Raw genomic sequence first — 14,604 nt, 5'->3', positions numbered from 1 at the left:
GTGCTATTTCGTCTGCACTTTCTACACCTCCTCCACGTCATTTACATCTATACTTCCAAAGGTTCTTCTTCGGCAGCAAAATATATAGAACAGAGAGAACAGCATAGAAAGAAGAAAAAAAATCGCCAGCGGAAAGACTATAAAGAAAAGCAGGGGGAAACTTCCCAGGAATAAAAGCAGGCATGCTATAACCAGAATAAAGCTTAAGTGTGCTGTCAGGGCTCTTTTCCAGGTCTCTGCCTCGTCGTTGGACTCGCTTCCAGTCGGGGACTCCAGCAGCGCCAAAAAGTCGTTTTGCGCTCTCTCCAGCTTGAAGATGAAGTAGTCGTCGGGATTAACGGCATTTCTCTTGAAAAATTCCCGGGTCCCAGATTTCACCAGAAAGTCCCCGTCATTTGCGAAGTACAGGGCGCGTATTTTCAACTTTCTGTCGGAACTCTCCACGGCCTCCCTGGGGCGTGCCAGGGTCTCAAATAGGTCTCTGGAGATCGTCCTCAACTCAGGCTCTTTTTTCACGCTGATTTGGTCGATGTATGAGGCACTTATGTTCCTTGTGGAGGGAAGCACTTCGCTGAAGGCCTTCATTTTCCCCCGGGTGCTCTCCTCCGAAGGATGGTCGTACTCCTGGAGGGCATTTTCCAGGGACTCATAGCTAATCCTGTAGTAGTACACTTGCCCCATTATAAACATATTGTTCATGGGGTTTCTGACTTTCATGCGGTGCAAAAGGTGCCTGTCTGCCTCGTATTTGAAAAGGATCTTATTGATCTCGAACGCGGAGTAGTAGTAGTTGTACAGGGAGCTCGCATTTGCAGGATCGGAGGTCGTGACTTTTGCAAGGATGTACTCTTTCCCAGCCTTCAGAGACTCCAAAATAGACTGCCTGAAGGACTCAAGCGTAAATGGCTCGCTTTCTTCTGCATTTACAACGTCTAAATGGTAAGATGCTTCATGGTACGAGTTAGGTGCTCCTGTTATAAGAACCTCCATGTTCATGGTGTCTGCCCGTGTGATGTTTTCCAAAGCACATTTTGTCAGCATCCTTAAGCAAGCAAACAAATAGATAAATAAATACTATTAGTAAATAAAGAATGGAGTGTAGGGCTAAAATAGTAATCCTAGGGAGTTGCAGCTCGGGAAAAACAAGTCTTGCAAAAAAGTACGTATGCGGAGGATTTGACCCGAATCAGGCAGCCACAATTGGGGCTGCATTTCAGACGAAGCGGCTGGAAAGAGACGGCCAGGTCGTGCACTTGGACCTGTGGGATACTGCAGGCCAGGAGAGATACGGGGCAATAGCACCGCTTTACTACAGAGATGCAAATACTGTCCTGATTGTCTACGACATAACAGACAAAATGAGCGTAAAAATAGCCCAGCAATGGTGTGCTGAAGTTCGCATGAAAAACAAAGCGGCATTGATTATTGTTTTTGGGAACAAGACAGACTTGCTCTTCCAGAAAGATGCTGAGGATTCGGCGGAATATGCTGGGAAGGCCTTCGCCGATGCGGGGATGGCTGAGAGACTCCAGGAAATATCGAGCACAACGCAGAGCTACTTCGAGGGGTACGAAGTAGAGCACTTTACAGGGTCCGCCAAGACGGGAGAAGGGGTTGGGTCGCTGTTTAAGCACGTGGCAAATCGGACAGCGTACACTGAGAAAGTGCTCGTAGAGCAAAGTGCGTGGTGCTGTCTGTAGGCTTACTCTAATAAAGGCGTGCTTTCTCTTTGCTTTGTTTACTGCACTATATAACTGAGAAATTGCTGCGCTGGGAGAAGTAGTGCAGTACGCCCACGCCAGGATTGTTCTGGACTCGGGTATTTTCATGGTCTCAACTGGGCACTCCAGTAAATGCACAATCTCTCAGTTCTGTGGTGCATCTGGAAGAGTGCTCGTACTTTGTTGGGGCTGCTGGGAATGTTCACTGAAGGTGGGATTGTGGCTGAGAGTATGGGAAAAGACACTATTCCCGCTGGAAGGAGGTGTGTGCCCAGGAAATTAATCAATAAATCCAACTGCCAACCAAATGTTCTGAATAGTCTGAATTATGCACTGCACGTCGAGGGAGAGTCTTTTATTTCTAGGAGCACGGGATGGCTGAATATTCTCTGGAGTGCAAGGAGTGATGAAAATTTCCCAAACACGTGAAAAATTGATTTTTCACACGTAAAAAGATCTGCAAAATAGTGTGATGAGAAGGGAGGTTTCATCTTATCCATGTGGAAATAGACTGTTTTTTTCATTCCAGAAGATCTCTGGAAAATTTTGGAAGTATATATACCCTTTCACCGTTTTTTGATAAAATACAAATGAATACAAATAAGCCAGCATCAGTAAAACCATCACTAAATACATATTAGAGGCCCACAAGAAGTTCACTCTCCTTGGCAAGGAGAAAGTACTAACGCCCGTAAAAAAGAACGACGCGTACAGCTTTCTTTCCAAAATATTCTCTGGAAATGTGCAGTTAGACTTCCCGAAAGGGAGCAAAATAACTTGGGGAAATGGTCAGACTGTTGAATTTAGAGATGCCAACATTATAGAGCCCATCGCGGGAGAAGGACTGGGAGAAAAGAGGAATGTTGTTCGGCCTAATGCATCAGCTGATGCTAGCCTTCACAGCGGAACTGCTTCTGTGCATCCCCAGCAAAATATTCCAGCGAACAAAAATGCAGCTCCTGCCGCCCCAGAGGCTACAGAGTACGAGAGTTCCACACTCGAGAAGATCCTGCAAGTTATGCTGTGCTTCTCCTTGTCGCTATTCGTAGTCTCATCTTCTATGGTTGTGTATGAAGAAATGGGAAAACAAGCGTAAGAGAGAGGAAATAAGAAAATGCATAACCTCCAGGAAAAAATAAACACTTTTTAAAAAATATCCGTAGAGAAAGCCCGAGTTACCACAAGGATTTATTTGTAGGACTTAGTAGAGGTGTTTCTGCTGCAAATTCAAAGAATTCCCGAAACCATGGGAGAAAGCCAGGGTGAAGACGTGTGCATTTGGTGGACTGTGAAAATTCGAGAGCAAGAAGTCTTCTTGCTCGGATGCAAAATAATATAATACAATGGGTAAATACACAGTCAGAACTAGTTGAAGGCCGAGAACTCAAAGACCAATTAGGCGATGTCTACAGGAACTCGTACTTTCCAGGCTAATATGCTGCCTGTAATTTATGGGACTGGCTTTCTGTGGAGGAAGTCATACTCTTGTGGGTTTGTGGTGTTGTAATGGCTGCGTCTGCAAGCCAATCTGCCGTTTTCTAACGGGTATTGTGCGTTTTCTCTATAAGATGGAATAGCCAAACTATGTGCTAGTCGCGAGGAACTATTTACAACAGTATTTGAAAAATAGCTTCAACCCTTCTGCTAGAGATGTGTATTGCAGCGTGCAAATTATGCAGTAAGGCGTGAAACTAGTGCTCTACCTGGCTTCTATTCTGTTGAAAATAGTGTGTTTAGCCTGTCTCCGGCCATCTAAATGTGCGGACTGCCGCGAGTTGGATGCATGACTCGCCGTCCTGTTTGATCCGGGCACTTCCAAGTTATTCTGGGTAGTTTGCCACGGAGTGCGTATATGCGCTTGAATATTCTCTGCGCACATCTCTATTTTGTGTTAGTGAATTCACTGTGTGTTTGCATCGAAGAGCAAAAATGTCCGCGTATTTATATTTTTAAAACCAGCAAATGATCTCGATTCTGGAGAATTCGGTAGTTTTATGTGATGCTTTCCATCGGATTGCAAAGATCAAATGCATTTGACGTGGCCCATCACAGAATATTTTCATGCAAGAAAAGCACTTCCGCATGAAAACCCACCAAAAGTCGCCAGAGTCCAGCTGGTGCTTCTCCTGTGGGAGTGCATGCTCATACGGAGAACTATTCCACTAGGGAGTTCTCATTGAGTATTCAAAGTTAGCTCTTATTGAGTTATTATTGAGTTATTATTGGATATAAGTGTGTTCTTATTGAGCTTTATTGGATATAAGTGTGTTCTTATTGGATATAAGTTAGTTCTCATTGAGTTATTATTCGATATAAGTTAGTTCTTATTGAGTTATTATTGGGAGTTCTTATTGAGCTTTATTGGGAGTTCTCATTGAGTTATTATGGCGAGTTCTTATTGAGTTATTATTCGATAGAAGTGAGTATTAGAGTAGAGCTGCACTCGGGCGCTCGAGGCACAAAAGCAGGAATTTCCAGGCGGAGAGTTCTCATGGAGAGTCTTCGGGAGACAGCGAAAAACAGGGATATTCCCACGGGCAAAGCACATACATGCACATCCTTTATTGTCTTGCTGAAACAGCGCTGGAAATTCCCTCCTTCTGCCGGGCACCCTCACCCGAGGCACTCTCCACTCGCTCGGTGCTTCATGCACCCGTTAACAAAGAAGCTATGCAGCATCAATCCCGAATAATTTACATTTGTACTTCGCATTCTTCTCGGCGTCTGGGATAATATCTGTCTTCAAAGTGTGGAAGACCTTCAGCGTAAGAAGGGCATCACTCCCTGCCTGGTGCTGGACGCCCTCTCTCTGCACAACCAGCTCATCCGCCAGGTCCTGCAGTCCGCCCTTCTTTCCGAGCATGTTTATGAGGTACTTTATGTCGTAGAAGTGCGGGAAGACCTTGGAGAGGATGTACGTGAACTCCTCCATGGACGGGGGAAGGTCCTGCCCCGTGATGGCCTTAATGATATACCCGAAGTCGTACGAAGAGTGGAAGGAAATCCACTTCAGAGACTTATTCATCAGCAGCCCCGACGTTGTAATTAGCACGGAAAATGCGTCTATGTTTATCCCGTCCCTGCTGAGGCGGTCAAAGTCGATTCCTGCCTGCTCCAGCACAAGCATAGACTCCTGCGCGGACATGCTCCCCTCCTTGTCAAAGTGGAAGTTGAACTGCCACGTGCTCGGCATGGGCTTTTCTCCGCTTTCGTTTGAGAGCGAAATCCCGAGCTGAATCAGGCTAAGCAGGCTTATGTTGCACCGGAGTTGGTTGTACGTATAGACTGCTTGCGTGCTAAATGTGCCCATGGGCTTAGCAATAACCCCAGGGAACTCTGTGTCCATGGCGACATACGGATATTTCTGTATCAACTCCGATAAAATGTCGATTTCTTCCTCTAGGTTGTGCTTCCACACATTTCTAATTTCGCAGTTTTCCTCCTTCTCCGCCTCAGAGCGTGCGCTCTCTTCTTTCTTCATGGGAGACTCTTTCATTTTTTAAATTTACAACTTTAGTATTTGGCTGCTCGCTGTAGTTCTCTGCAGGCTTCCCGTATTTCAGCGCTACTCTCTTACAGGAGAAACTGCGTCTTCCGGAGAATTTTCGTCTCTGTCGATTTCAGCTGCGAGACTTTTCAGGTTCGATGCAACTTTGTCGGGGAGTGCCTTCCCGGAGACTATCTCCAGGATGTCCTCGATCAGGCTCGTATTCCCCAGAATGTTCACGTGTTGGGCCGTGTGCTCGCCGCCTCGGATGTCCAGGAGGGATGAAGACGCCACGTGCCTATACTCCCTCACTACAGTGCGTACTTTGTGCGGGTTTAAAGCGTCTTTTTTCCATCCGGCAGCTCCCATATACCCCATTGATATCACAGGAACTGTTCCGTCTCCATCTGCGTGCACAATTCCCTTGTATATGTCGTCCTCCGGGACTGTATTGTTCTTGTCTATCTGCAGGGATCCGCTCTCGGGCGCGAAGTAGTACCCAGATTCCGTGGGAATTCCCATTCCGTAGAGCGAGTACACGGTCATACTCGGGGCATTCGGGAGGGGAGAGAGCAGCGGATTTGACCATCCGTCTCGCTGGGTTTTCGGGTGAAAAAGCTTCTCGTGGATTTTCTTGTTGTGCTGTGGGAGCATTTCCCGGATCATGTCGAAGATCTCTGCCTGCGTTGTAAACCTGTACTTTTTCCGCGGACTCTTCTGGGGCGGACTTTCCTCAATTGCGACCAGGTCGTGGAGCTGCTTCTTCCCCCGGGACCAGAACTTCTCTCCCCCCTTTGGAAGGAGGTATATGGGAGACCCCCACGTTTTAAAGAGATCCTGCCGCTTTTCTCGGCCAAAAAGCAGCTCTACTATTGTGTACTGGATTATTCCCATGTCGGAGGTGTACTTTACCTCCCCCGCTAAAACACTTCCAATCGCCTTCGGAGCCCCGAGAAGAGGCGGGCCTATATAGGCTGCTGCGTGTATGTGCTTGTCCACCCACTTTTCGTCCTTCTCTGAGACCCACTGCATGAAATAGTGGAATATTACTGCACCAAGACTGTGCGCAATAATAACGGTCTTTTCCTGCTTCATAGAACTCTGCAGCTCTATCTCTATCTTCAGCTTCGTAAAGTATCCGTCCCGAATCTCCATTTCTTCAAGGCCCAGCCTCCAGTCAAAGGCTGCAAAGTGCACATCTGCTGGATCGTATCCTATGTGCGAGAGATTCTCCACGATCTTCCACCAAAACCACATTCCAGGTATCGAGAAATCGGAAGACTCCAGGCCAGCACACGCCCGCACTTTTATGCCTATCGGGTCCAGGCCTGTCTCCGTGTTTAATTTCATGCTTTCCAGCCACTCCGACCGGTTGTGCAGCATAAACGTAATTGTCGAGTGGGAGCCCCATATTTTCTTCCGAAAGAAAGAGTTGTTCTCCTTCTTGGTCTTCCACAGCTCCAACGACGTGTTTGCAATTCCCGGGATAATTGTGATCGGATGCTTCCCCACAAGCCCAGCAGCCTGCCCCTTCATTCCAGGCTTCTGGTCCAGCTCTTCGTACGGGGAGAAGGCAGCAATGTCCGCTAAGTATAGGAGCTTTGCCTTTGTGGTTTCGCTTAAGTTCATGCTCATAACAGTTTTTGAGTTTAGAAGCTCCTCCATCAAGTTCATAATTACGTGCTTCTTGAAGGCCTTTTCATAGCCTGTTTTTACAAAGTACCCTATAACAACCCCTATAACTGCAAACAAAAAATACCTCTTCTTTCTCTTTGGGCGTGCCTGGCCGCATGCGATGCACGCATTGTTCACATAGACAGGACTCTCCTCTGCAGGAGTTCCAGGCGGTTTCTGGTGTTTTTCCTTTTTTCTGTTTTCCCCTGTGCGCGACATTATGTTCGATGCAAAATAAAAAGAGGAAAGAAATAGATTGAAGAGTGTGGATATTGTGCCTTGAGGCGGCTGCTTTTCTGTGGGCAGGATACTGCATGAAAGTGCTGAATTTGTGCAAAAACGCCCTGGGAAGCTGCAATTTTTTGGCGAAAGAATTCGCTGGATTGCACGAAGATCCCGGATGCACAGTCCGGGTAGGACGAAAATGGCCACTTTACAATCGCACTTTTCCCTCCATAGTCTGTGTGCACAGTGCGAGTGGGCTCTGCATGGTGAAATCTGGACTTTCTGGGGCTGTTTCCTGCAAGCTCTGGGCGGAAAAGTTCTCCTCGCTGTTTTCTGGGGGTATGCATGGACGTATATGGGCAGTAGGACGAGCGCGCGCACATACTCCACTTTCTGCAATTGGGGTGGCCTGTGTGCCCACTCTTGCGAGATTATGCTTGTGCTGGCAAGTATAAAAGCAAGCTCTTTGGCGGAAATGGGGGCTGTTCGTGTGGGTGCTAGTGCTTCAACCAGATATATCCTCCACTTCACACGATTCGCGCGAAGTTATGGTTTCTGCTTTATCCCACGAGAGGTTTTGCTAGAAAGACTCCTGCAAGGGGGAAGAAATGCACAGAGTTTTTCCCTTAGATCTTTTGCCCGCCCGCACGAACTACTGCCCCTTTTGCGCGGCATTACTGCACTGAATTCATCCGTTTGTCGCGCTGTTTAGGCAGAAAAAACACAAAGCGTACGCACAGACGTGGAAACTTACGCTTTCCACGCGAAAAGGCGAAAGCTAGCAGCGAACAGGGCGAGAAGAGCTGGATTCTTGCGTGTGCGCTGCCAAAAACGCCAAAAGGGGCTCTGCACGAAAAAAGAGAGCATTTAAAGCATTCCAAGCACGTCTCTGGAACTTGCAAAAGAATTAGCTACTGCAAGAATACGCCGAGTACAGGACGGAAGCACGCCAGAAAAAGTGCCCAAGGAAGAAAATGTCCAAGGAATGGGCCTCCTATACGGTTTTTTGCAGAAAGAGCATCCGAAGCCAGAAAAAGTCTGGAAGAATCTGTAGAAAGCATCCTGCAACGCCAAAGAAAGTCCAGTGCTACGACAGGAGGAAGCGTCTTCACGTGCCCACCCAAGAAGAACTGCCGACACGGCAAGAGTGCCCTGCGAAAGCGAGGAAATGCGCAGAAAGTGCCGCCCATTGAAGACGATGCAAACACAAGAAGAAAATACCGTTAAGCCAATCGATAATAAAAATCCGGGTCTCCAAAGGATAGTAAATCTTTACTGGAACTAGCACTAGACACAGAAGCAAATATGCGGATCTACGGAAATAATAGCACTTTTTTCACTGCAGGCACTTCAGTTGTTCTTGTACTCTGGCTTCAGCTCGTACATGTTCTTGTGCGTCTTTTTGTTGAGAACTGCAATGTCCGGGAGTATTTCCTGGATGTACGCGATGGGCTGCCCCGAGCGGTCTGCAAGGTCTTTCGCGCTCCAGTACCGGTGCTCCTCAAAGGCCCGGAACATAATGTCCATGACTTCCGTCTTTGAAAGCCGCTCTCTCTTCTTCTCCATGAGCATTTTCTTGCGCTTTCTTGCCATGATATCGTACTCTGAGGCCCCGTACCTTTCCATGCGGATGCCCTCCTTCAGGCTGTCGAGGGGCTTCACGTCCTTCTTCACGTTAATAAGGGCTGCCCTGTCCTTCTTGTACTTCAGGTACTCCGGGGAGATCTTAGGGCGCACGTAGACCTCATCCGCGACTACTCCGTCAATGAAAGCTCCGTGCGGTTTCTGGACAAAAGTGAAGACTCCGTCCTTTTCCTCCAGGGGCTCCAGAATCCACTCTCTGGGGAAGCTCGGGGGCCCAAACTGTGCGGATATTTTCAGCACATTACAGCTCCCCCTCTCCTCTATGCAGCCTATCTCCACGGGCTCACTGTACTCCTCCAAGTACTCCTCCAAAATCCTCGGGACCTTAACCAGCGTAATCCGCGTGTGCTTTCTCTCTCCCATAAATATTTTATTCGCAAAGTGAATACTTTATTTAAACCGTGTTGAACAGCTCATAGTAAGGGTTAATTGCTGCTACTGCGCTGGGCACTGCCTTCACTCTCGGCATTACGAGCGTAGGCCTCTTATCGAACAGCGCGACGACTTCCTCTGACTTCAGGACTTCTCTGTAGTCTGGGCAGCTGAGCTTAGACTCTGGCAGCCTGTATCCTCCCTTAACTGCGGTGTATCCTGCGTCTCCAAAGAGTTCTCTGAGCCTCTCGAATGCGCTCTCACTCCAGATGACCAGTCTTCCCAAGTGGCCTCCAGGGGCTAGCTCCAGGATGTCCAGTCTGTCTACCTTCATGAGGTCTACTCCCGGGATGTTTCTGAACGCCTTTGTGATTCCCTTGTCCTCGTGGTAGATGACCAGGATTCCCTTTCGCATGACCCATCTTCTGTTTCTTGCCTTTCCTTTTCCGCTTCTGATGTTTTTGCTCTCCTTCACTCTGTTGATTTCCTCTGTGAGCGAGAAGTTCTTAATAAGCTCCAGGCCCTCCTTTGTTCTTCTGAGAGACTCTATCTCGTTAGAAACTACGATGGGGATGGACTTAAGCTGGGAGATCAGGTGTCCCCTGCTTTCTACGAGGGCAGCCGATGCAGTTGCTGCTACTGCCATGGAGGCTGCGTGTCTTCTTGTGTTTTTGTTTGTCTTTCTGAACCATCTTCTCAGCACGTTCGTTGGGCTGGCCATTCTACCTTTTCTACAGAAGTTGGCAAAAGCTCCCTGTCCCGCTCTCTGAGTACCTCCTCCAGAGACACGGGGCACTCTTGCAAGTGCTCTTCCTGTTCCCCACGAGTGCGCAGAGTGTCTCATACCGGCTAGCGGATCGACTGCGTATGGCTGCTTGCTGTTTTTTCTAACGCTGTTTTGCACTGTGCAGACTAAGTCGCTTCTTACAGGTATAGAGAATACTTTTGGTAACTCTGCCTTCTTATACACTGTTGTTCCATCTAAGTTGTAGAATTCTACTTGATTTTGTATCATTGCCCTTGTCGTTTTAAAAAGAAAAATAAAATTAATATTTTGGCACTCGCCCACAGACAGACGGCCTCCCTGCGAAATAAAAATAAAATATGCGGAGAAGGCAGACGGACACGCTGAAATTCTGGAAAAATCAAGAGAATTATCACGGGCTGTGCGAAGAGTACAGAGCGTACCCGTGCGTGTGGGAGTACATGCTTCAAATTCCCAGGGTGTGGCAGCGTATCTGAAGGGTTTTACTCTATTTTCAGGAGCTCAGTGCAGGGCGGAATCTTACTGTACAGGAGTGATGCGAGGAGGAAGGACGGAATAAGCACGGCCAGGGCGCTGGTTATAGATATAGTGCACTTTGGGAGGTGCAGAGCCACTCCGCAGAGAGTCTTTACTTCGTGCTCGACCAGGGAGGAGAGTGCAATTACCCCAGGGGATACGCCCGTGGCAATTGCGAAGAGTTCGCCCCCTTCTGCATGCGACAGAGCGTATATGGAGAGATGCGCAGCTGCCACGAGAGGGTACTCGCGATTGGTGGAAAGCAGGCTGGGAATGATGAAAAAGGTCCAGGGCATCCCCACTACGACGCCCGGAATGATCAGGACGAGGGAAAGAAGGATGACCAGGAGGCGGGTGTGCTTTTGGTTTTTCCGGAGTTGCTCGTTTGCTGCGTGCGGAAGGACTGCGGCTGTGGCGAAGAGAAAGAGCAGCGGAATGAAGCCCCAGAATCGTGCAGGGTTTCTGTCGTGCATTTTCGCGAGGATTCCGTGCAGCTGCATAAAGGAGGCGCAGGATATGAATAGGGTGCTGCATGTTTTTATGTAGTCGACTGCTCCGCTGAAGTCTGCCCTTGCAAGTGCAGCCAGAACAGTGTGATCCTGTGTGTCGTGCCCTGTGCTGGCGTCAGAGTATCTCACTGCAGTGCTTTCCATTTCCGTGCGAGAGTTTCAGCTTATGTACGCTGCATCTTTCCCGTGCAGGCATAATTCCCTGGGAAAGGCTATTTTCCATGGAATTATACCTGCACTGCCCCGCAGACGCCTGCAAACTCAAAAAGACGCGACTAAAGCAGAACGAATTTATTGATTTATCCTCCCTCTCAGGCCTAAGCCTTTTTAGATCCATTCTCTGCAGCATCTCACTCCAGGCCTATCGTCACGAGAACCAAAGACTCTATCGGTCACCTCCCATCCCACAGTTCGGGCAAAGACGCGAGTACAGGCACAGACACGGACTCACAACATCTTTCTCGGGCAGGTCCTTCCCATTTAAGGCCCTGCTGGGATTCTGGCTATTCTTTTTTCGGGGTATCTTTATTAGCTGCTGGGGAAAGTTTTCCCGTGGGTTCCCGGCTTGGCTGCGCGCACTGTCACAATGTCCGTGATCTTTTCCGTGTACTGCACGAGGGCCTCCTGAGAAATATTTTTTACGGCTGCGCAGACTCTTTCCTTGTTTCCTGGGTGGAAGCCTATTTTCATCCACAGTTGGAAGACTTCTTCTGCGTAGTCCTCCAGGTTGCTGGCCTCTTCCCGCACTGCGAGGATGGCGCTTTCCCTGTGCGCCTCGTACTCCTGTGCAGGCATCTCGCGGACTCTTCCCTGGATTTCCCCGACAAAAGCCTGAATCCGTGCTGCCACGTCCTCAATATCCCTGTCGCTCTGCACTGTGAAATGCACGTACGCTCTCTGGCGCAGGACTCTCTGCCCCATAAACACAATGTATCCGTACTCCTCTTTAGTCCGCACTTCGTCAAAGAATCGCTCGGAGAAGATCTGGACGAGGAGAATAGCGAGGGCGTACGCCTGCACTGCATCTGGGGCAGCGACCACGTGGAAAACGGACACTGCCACGTTCTGGATGTCGACTGTTTCCACGGAGATGTCGCTCTTTCTCTCCACGGTCTCTTTCGGGCCCTCAACGAAGGAAATGTGCTTTCCTATCCCGTCGACAATGCGGGTGAACTCTGTGGGTGTTATATTTCCGACCCCCAGGACCTTCACATTCGCGTCGCGTACAACCCAAATATTCTCAGGCAAAATGCTTCCAGCAGCCTCTACAAGGGCCTTTGGCTCGAACTCAGGGTATCCCCGGACGGTGTACACTCCGCCCATGCTGTACATGTACGGGGACTTTCTTGTCTCGCTCTGGAAAAACGAGACGGCGGACTCCTTCGAGAGATTGAACATCTGCATGTTCCCGGAGGCGTATTCTGCAAAGAACTTTTCGACCAAATCCTCTATAACCACGGGGGTTCCGCTGAACTGAAAGACAAATCCAGACATTCCGCCAGACTCCTCCAGGTTCAGCAGGGACGCGCTCATCTCTGCCCGGTACTTCTCCTGGAACATTTTTGCAACGGCCAAAAAGTATCCAACGGCTCCTGCATACGTTTTCTCGTTAAAAATGTGTGCGTCCGTGCACAGCATAACCCGCACGTGCGCATTCCGGGAGTACTTCGGATTGTGGAGCAAGTGCCCAGAGCATCCAGGGCGCAAAACCTCTTCGTGGCGGATTTCTCCTGCGGGATACTCCGGGATGTTCGCAGGTATTGCCCCAAGAGGCACGGGGGCACTCGTTTTCCTGGCGTGCGAAATGTCGACTTCCTCGGGCAGGCCAAAAGACCACTTCATCTTGCTGCATACGCCTTCCAGGAGTACGCTGTCCACTGCAGGCATCTCCGTAACTGCGTAGTTTATCCCGTATATTTCGTCCACCCGAATATTTTCGCACTTTATGCTCCCCGTCCGGAACAAAACCATCCACTTCTGCGCGTCCAAAGCCGTTTCCAGAATTTGCGAGAAATCGTCTGCGTCAAAGCCCTCCCAAACGTGCGGGTACTTCAAACACTCTTCCGTTGGGTAGAAGTGCATCGCCTGTGCGGCACTCTCCACCAACTCCAGCGGCTCCAGGGACTCCTTGGAGTCGAGCACTTTCTCGTTTATGTTCTTAAACGTGCTGTACAGCTCCGGAGTCCCGTTTTTCTGGATCATGAGGATGTAGCTGCGCAGAATCTGGAGAATAGTCGGGACCTGCGCCACTTTATCGTCCACAAGCTCAACAGAAACCTGCACCACCGTGTTAATAGTGGTCTCCTCCAAGTACACGCTTACATTTGAGGCAATTCCCTCCCGCAGAAGGACTCCCACGAATCCGTCGCTTCCAGTTCCCTCGAGAAGCTCCCCAAAATATGCGACTGTTTTCTTCCGGAAGTTGGTGATTCCCTCCGGGAGAGAAATGAAAATGCTCAGCGTGGACTTGCACATGGGAATGTTCACAGCCGGCCGATACAGGACAAGCTTCCCCAAAAAAGACGCGTCGAACGTGAGATAGTCCAGGCCCGTGCGCCCTGAAAGAGGGGGAACGTACGCAGGGCAGTCCCATATGTACGCGCCCTCTCTCGGGGAGATCTTTCCAAAGAGTTCTCCGACCCACTGCTCGAGCGTATCCAAAGAGTCGCTCCCGTGGACAGCCAGGCACATGCGGTCCGGCGTGTAAAAGTACTTCCAAAACTCGAGAAGGTCCTCGCGTGAGGCGGATGCAAGCGTCTCCGAGTTTCCAACTCCGAACTTTCTCGATGGATAGTCCGGGCGAGAGAGCAGGCTCAGAAGGTGGTACTTTCGCCAGTTTTCCAGCAGTATGTTTGCGCTGTGCTCGCTGTTGACTGCCTGGAGCTCTCTGGATATGGCGTCCTCCCGTATTAGGGGAGAAGTGAAGAATCCGCTGAATATGTGCATGCTCTCCCGAAGATACGACGCATCTATGTCGTAGAAATAGTTCGTTATCTCGTCAGAAGTGTTCGCATTTGAGCTTCCGTTGTGGATGTGGATGTACTCCATGTATGCGTTTTCGTCTGGGTGCTCCTCCGTGCCCATAAATAGCATGTGCTCCAGGAAGTGTGCTAAACCTGGGTGCGCACGCGGGTCGGAATAACTGCCCACTTTCACTGACATGGAAACAGCAGCTTTATCTGCGCTCTTGTCGTGCGAGAGCAGAACTCGCAATTTATTTGGCAAAGTGAGTGCTCTATACTCGTATTTGTCGGCTGTTCCTCCTAGCTGCAAAGACATGGATAATTAAAAGTTGCAATTATTAAAAGAGAGGGGCAAGCACGCGCTAATGGGCACGGAAAAACACGATTTATGGGTGGGGGTGCCAGACCAGGAATAGTCCGCATAGTCCATGCCTGCAAATATGCCCGTGTCCGAGCAGGGGACTCCAGAAATTTCACCACTCTCGGGGAATAAAAAGCGGCAAGACCCCATAAAAATCAGGTTTCACAGAAATCTATCTATAAATCCAGTGCAGGCACACATACACCTGCACGATACTAGCTTCCCAGAGTGTCTCACATCTCTCCAAAAATTCCGGATGGTATGCACGCTTCGCGCTCTGCAGGGTGGGAAGGAGAAAGAAAGGGCGTGTACTCCCGTGCTTGCATCGTCTGGGCGTACTTTTGAGTATTCCGTGAATTCTGCTTT

The 14,604-nt window shown here is 49.3% G+C and overlaps 9 protein-coding genes across 9 annotated transcripts; 2 read left to right on the top strand and 7 right to left on the bottom strand.

The window, feature by feature from the left end:
- Positions 1-21: 21 nt before the first annotated feature.
- Positions 22-1,041, bottom strand: NEMAJ01_0577 (uncharacterized protein; the record flags this gene model as incomplete). Its single annotated transcript, XM_047914415.1, has 1 exon — positions 22-1,041. One exon carries the CDS (start codon positions 1,039-1,041, stop codon positions 22-24), a length of 1,020 nt encoding a protein of 339 aa, XP_047770372.1.
- Positions 1,042-1,091: 50 nt separating this feature from the next.
- NEMAJ01_0576 (Ras-related protein Rab-5C) lies at positions 1,092-1,700 on the top strand (the record flags this gene model as incomplete). Its single annotated transcript, XM_047914414.1, has 1 exon — positions 1,092-1,700. One exon carries the CDS (start codon positions 1,092-1,094, stop codon positions 1,698-1,700), a length of 609 nt encoding a protein of 202 aa, XP_047770371.1.
- A 2,689-nt stretch (positions 1,701-4,389) lies between these two features.
- NEMAJ01_0575 (CCR4-NOT transcription complex subunit 7/8) lies at positions 4,390-5,217 on the bottom strand (the record flags this gene model as incomplete). Its single annotated transcript, XM_047914413.1, has 1 exon — positions 4,390-5,217. One exon carries the CDS (start codon positions 5,215-5,217, stop codon positions 4,390-4,392), a length of 828 nt encoding a protein of 275 aa, XP_047770370.1.
- A 69-nt stretch (positions 5,218-5,286) lies between these two features.
- On the bottom strand, positions 5,287-7,101 carry NEMAJ01_0574 (phospholipid:diacylglycerol acyltransferase; the record flags this gene model as incomplete). Its single annotated transcript, XM_047914412.1, has 1 exon — positions 5,287-7,101. The coding sequence occupies one exon, from the start codon at positions 7,099-7,101 to the stop codon at positions 5,287-5,289; it is 1,815 nt and encodes a 604-aa protein (XP_047770369.1).
- Positions 7,102-7,282: 181 nt separating this feature from the next.
- On the top strand, positions 7,283-7,819 carry NEMAJ01_0573 (uncharacterized protein; the record flags this gene model as incomplete). Its single annotated transcript, XM_047914411.1, has 1 exon — positions 7,283-7,819. The coding sequence occupies one exon, from the start codon at positions 7,283-7,285 to the stop codon at positions 7,817-7,819; it is 537 nt and encodes a 178-aa protein (XP_047770368.1).
- Positions 7,820-8,457: 638 nt separating this feature from the next.
- NEMAJ01_0572 (transcription initiation factor TFIIF subunit beta) lies at positions 8,458-9,114 on the bottom strand (the record flags this gene model as incomplete). The annotated part of the gene is made up of 1 exon (XM_047914410.1): positions 8,458-9,114. One exon carries the CDS (start codon positions 9,112-9,114, stop codon positions 8,458-8,460), a length of 657 nt encoding a protein of 218 aa, XP_047770367.1.
- A 31-nt stretch (positions 9,115-9,145) lies between these two features.
- On the bottom strand, positions 9,146-10,138 carry NEMAJ01_0571 (large subunit ribosomal protein L4e; the record flags this gene model as incomplete). Its single annotated transcript, XM_047914409.1, has 1 exon — positions 9,146-10,138. One exon carries the CDS (start codon positions 10,136-10,138, stop codon positions 9,146-9,148), a length of 993 nt encoding a protein of 330 aa, XP_047770366.1.
- A 233-nt stretch (positions 10,139-10,371) lies between these two features.
- Positions 10,372-11,058, bottom strand: NEMAJ01_0570 (uncharacterized protein; the record flags this gene model as incomplete). The annotated part of the gene is made up of 1 exon (XM_047914408.1): positions 10,372-11,058. One exon carries the CDS (start codon positions 11,056-11,058, stop codon positions 10,372-10,374), a length of 687 nt encoding a protein of 228 aa, XP_047770365.1.
- Positions 11,059-11,442: 384 nt separating this feature from the next.
- Positions 11,443-14,193, bottom strand: NEMAJ01_0569 (insulysin; the record flags this gene model as incomplete). Its single annotated transcript, XM_047914407.1, has 1 exon — positions 11,443-14,193. One exon carries the CDS (start codon positions 14,191-14,193, stop codon positions 11,443-11,445), a length of 2,751 nt encoding a protein of 916 aa, XP_047770364.1.
- Between the last annotated feature and the right edge of the window lie 411 nt (positions 14,194-14,604).

Source organism: Nematocida major (assembly GCF_021653875.1).
Source record: "Nematocida major strain JUm2507 chromosome Unknown 2427, whole genome shotgun sequence".
NCBI lineage: Eukaryota > Fungi > Microsporidia > Nematocida > Nematocida major.
This window is presented reverse-complemented; position numbering and strand designations above follow the sequence as displayed.